A 4639-nucleotide genomic window follows, 5' to 3' on the forward strand; every position below is an offset into this window, starting at 1 on the left:
GTTAACTTATGGTTAATGGTTTTCATATATTATTTATCTATTAAAATTTAAGAAATTTTTATTTTATCTCATTTCGATTTGATCCTAATTCCGAAATTTGAACCAAACACCTTAAAAGTAATCCAATTCCGATTTCGGATTAAACCATATAAAAAAAATAAATAATCATTCCGATTCTGATTACGTAAAATTCTAATTCCAAAATTTGAATCAAATGTTCCAAGGATATATATGCTAAGCACACTATTGTATGAGTATTTATTAGTTTTATTTTTTGAATTGTTTTTATTAGTTTCGTCACAAATTATTAAACTAGTTAAATAGATTAACCTGACTAACCCACTAGCTAACCTATTCATTAAATAAATAGGGATTAGTAACATATTTTTACTTTTAATATTTTGTAATCAAATTGTTTTTAAATAAAAAAAATATAGCAAAGGATAAAAAGACATAATTTTTTTTTAAATAAAAACCAATCCAACCCAACCCATTAGAATTGATTATTTCAGGCAAAAACTATAATTAAATTTTTAAACTTTACATGTTTTAAAAATCAAATTCATGATCAATTATATTTCGATATTAATCATTGATTTTGTTATGAATTTAACCCTTATTTTAATTTTTCTGTCGAGTTTGGGAGGGTACAAGATCGATTTGACGATTATAATACTGAAAATCTATAAATGGGAGAGAAGAAAATCGAGTTCGGAAGAACCTATTAGAAATTAATTTTTGTAATTTCTTGTTACTTTTTACTCTCTAGTCAATAAACTCTTATTTTTATTTATTCATATCAATAATCCAAATCGTTCTAACAATGTGTGTCGCCCAAACTTGACGGAAAAGTTAAATAAATGCCGAATCCATAATAAAATCAATGATAAAAGGCTCAATTTGGAAAAATAATTGTTAAAAGACTTGATCTTTAAAATAATTGTTATTTGTCCCATGAACTTGTCCAAAAAGGTTGATTGATCCCTGAACTCTCAAAGTGTCTCGATAGCCCCCTTAACTTGCATAAAATATTCAGTTAGTCTCATGAACTTGTGTAAAATGTAATCAATTGATCACTCGGTTACAAAAAAAATAAGTTATATGCGGAAGATGTATTCCATGCATTTTATGCAAGTTTTGACATAATTCAAAAATAGATTAAAAAGAAAGTTATTACTTGCTCAACTATAATTGTCTTCTATAGTATTAGAGCTGAATACCCCGATCGTGGTTGTTTTACCTTTTTTTTTAAAGACGCGTGCAACACATCTTCCTCATTTAACAAACTATTTTGCATTCGAGTTATCAATTGATTACATTTTGCGTAAGTTCAGAAAACTAAAATGAACATTTTATACAAAGTAAGTGAGCTATCGGAACACTTTAAAAATTGAGAGGGTCAATTAATTATTTTAGAAAAGTTTAGAAGGCTTAATAATGTATTAACCCAATAATTTCTTATACACCCATAATTTCGCGTATAATTATTTATAAACTTTTAATAAAATAATTATTTATAAACGAATATACTTAAAAAAAAACAAGTTTCAATATACGGCATAAAAAAATGAATTTGATTGGGCATTTCACATCGCACACGGATTGCAATCCGCGTGATTTATAAGATGAAGATTTATGACCGTCGATAGCGTAACGATCCAACGCCTGCAATTTACCCAATCAAATCTGTGAGAGTGTAAATTGCTTTTCGCTTCCCTCCCTTTCCTCTCCACTTCAGTCATAAATACCCATCCAATTCCTCATTTCCAGTCAACAATCTCTGAATCAGCTTCCCAATTTCTAAAAACTCCTTCAATGGCTCGAACTAAGCAAACAGCAAGGAAATCCACCGGAGGAAAGGCTCCTCGTAAGCAGCTAGCGACCAAGGCAGCCCGCAAATCAGCTCCGGCAACCGGAGGAGTGAAGAAGCCACATCGTTTCAGGCCCGGAACAGTGGCTCTGCGAGAGATTAGGAAGTACCAGAAGAGCACTGAGCTGCTGATCAGGAAGCTTCCCTTCCAAAGGCTGGTGAGGGAAATTGCTCAGGATTTTAAGACGGATCTGAGGTTCCAAAGCAGCGCTGTAGCGGCTCTTCAAGAAGCTTCAGAGGCATACTTGGTTGGACTCTTCGAGGACACTAATCTATGCGCTATTCATGCCAAGAGAGTCACTATTATGCCCAAAGATATGCAATTAGCCCGTAGGATTAGGGGTGAGAGGGCTTAATTGTTTCTGTTTCTCATATATTTATGCTTTCAATTTAATTTCTGTATTTTGAGTTTTGGATTAGTTTAATTAGCTATGTAAATCTTTGAATTAATGGCGAAATTTCGAATGTTGTTTCTGTTTACTGGTTTTTTCTTTTCTTCTGGGTTTACATTTTGTTAAGAATCATATATGTGCGGTTTTGGAAGAAGGGCATACTTAAAACGACAACGTTTCATCAGCCTTTTTTCCATACGCCAGAGTTTCCTCAGCCTTTTTTCCATGTTTTGCTTCGTTTATGAGATAATAGCACATCATTGTGATTTCCATTAATCCGTGGATGTAAAAAGAAAAGCACGCGCACGTTAGCATTTCTGTCAATGGCGGGAAACATTTAAGATGCAAATAATGAAACAGAAGATAATTTCCCACCAAGCCCTAAAAATGAAGGGACCAATTTGAAACTTCAAGATGGCTAATAAGAGCACTATAGTTTAATATTCAATTTGGTATCAATTTAACTATTTAATTTGACATTTGATATCAAATTAGGTTAAAATAATACATGTCAATTATTTTATATGCATTAGTTACTCAAGTTTACATGTGTATGGTTAAGAGAATTTTTACAGTGGATTGAGTGTAATGGACTCAACTAATTAAAAAAGAGAATTATACAATTTCATTGGGAGTGATTGGTGTAAAAAAAGAAACTACACAATTATTATATTTATATTGGCAAAGTCCAAGTTATATTGGCAAATTCCAATAGACAATGACTATAGTAAAAAATTTCATATGGCCAAATTGATACTCAAACTTGATTTAAGACTATAAATTAATCTTATTAGCAATGTTATCAGAACTGGATCGGATATCAAACCGGATTGGTGATTGGATCACGGGTCATTTGGTCGGACGGATGGTTCGGATTGATCGAACTGGATGAAATAATAAATAAATCAATAATATTTATATATATTAAATATATATAATTAATTTAAAATTATTTTTATAAATTATATATATCCAAAACAAATTATAAACAACATTGATTTGTTATTTTTTTGTCAATTTGAGACTTAAATATATAACGGATAAATAGAATTTAGAATAACTTGAAATATGTAAACGTATTCTATGACATTCGGTCTTTTTAACGATATATTATAAACTCAAAACGGACAAGTGATGAATGAGAAATTGACGCTTAAAGTGAATCACTTAAAATGCTTTAAAAGAAGATAAAAATAAACTAACCATTCTTATACTACATAGGAAAGAAATGAGAATGTTAACTGTAGTTTATAAGTAAATGACTTTTACAAGCCTTTAAGTAATTACTAAGGGAAATGCTCTCTCACGCGCAGGGTGCAGTCGTTCCACCATCGGGTTAGGGGCGCACCCACGCGACGTGGGCGATGCTCCTTTTGCTAGATTTTATCTCTTTTTCTTTTTTAAATTTTTTCCTCTTAAATTAAATATCATTTCCTTTTTCTTTCCATTAAATTTTTTTTCCTTAAATTATATTTTCTTTTCTTTCCATTAAATTTTTTTTCTTAATTTTTTTTAAGTTACAACCGGGGTGAACCGGATTGACCGGTTTCCGGTTTAACCACCGATCGAACTGACCCATATCCGGTTCACACCAGTTTTTAAAGGGTTCATCAACCCAGACAAGTTCAGACCGGACTGCCTACCGGTTCCCGGTCAAACAGGTCCCACCGGCCGGTCCGGACTTGATAACATTGCTTATTAGCATGAACCTAGTTGTTCTTTAATTCTTTGGACTTTTTACACATTCAAACTTATCAAAATCTGCATCCTTATTTGCTTATTAGATAGTGACATGGGATGTAACATATTTTTTAATCCTTAATAACACAAGGTGCGGTTTTAACAAATAATGGTCTTAAAGCTCCAAAATTGAAAATACAAAGGTGTTGTTTGGTTCGCGGAATGGAATAGAATAGAATAGTATTCCAAAGGAATGATTCTTCATGTTTGGTTGGTGGAATAAGATAAAATGGAATATATAATTTTTTATTCAAAAGATAACATTACCTTCAAAAGTAATTTTTTATTTCTTTTAAAATTTTATAAATTGTTCAAATATATATTATTTTAAAAAATATATATAAAAACAGAAAAATGAAAAACATGAAAGACGAAAAAAACACGAAAAAAAGAAAAAATTAATTAAAAACGAAAAAACAATAAAAAAAATAAAAAATTATAAAAGCACGAAAAAAGAGAGGTGAAAAATAGTAAAAACACAAAATGTAAAGCCAAAAAAAACATTAAAAATATAAAAATAAAACAAAAAAACGAAATAAAAGTGTAAAAAGGTGAAAACATGAAAAACATACAAACATGTTAACACAAAAAAAAAAATAAAAAAACACAAAAAATGTACAAACGGTAAAACACAAAA

The 4639-nt window shown here is 30.4% G+C and overlaps 1 protein-coding gene across 1 annotated transcript; it reads left to right on the top strand.

Moving 5' to 3' along the window:
• The first annotated feature begins 1752 nt into the window (after positions 1 to 1752).
• Positions 1753 to 2350, top strand: LOC136223179 (histone H3.2-like). Its single transcript, XM_066011052.1, has one exon. The coding sequence runs from the start codon at positions 1816 to 1818 to the stop codon at positions 2224 to 2226; it is 411 nt and encodes a 136-aa protein (XP_065867124.1). The 5' UTR covers positions 1753 to 1815; the 3' UTR covers positions 2227 to 2350.
• The last annotated feature ends 2289 nt before the right edge of the window (positions 2351 to 4639 follow it).

Source organism: Euphorbia lathyris, chromosome 3 (genome assembly GCF_963576675.1).
Source record: "Euphorbia lathyris chromosome 3, ddEupLath1.1, whole genome shotgun sequence".
In the NCBI taxonomy this organism is placed as follows: domain Eukaryota; kingdom Viridiplantae; phylum Streptophyta; class Magnoliopsida; order Malpighiales; family Euphorbiaceae; genus Euphorbia; species Euphorbia lathyris.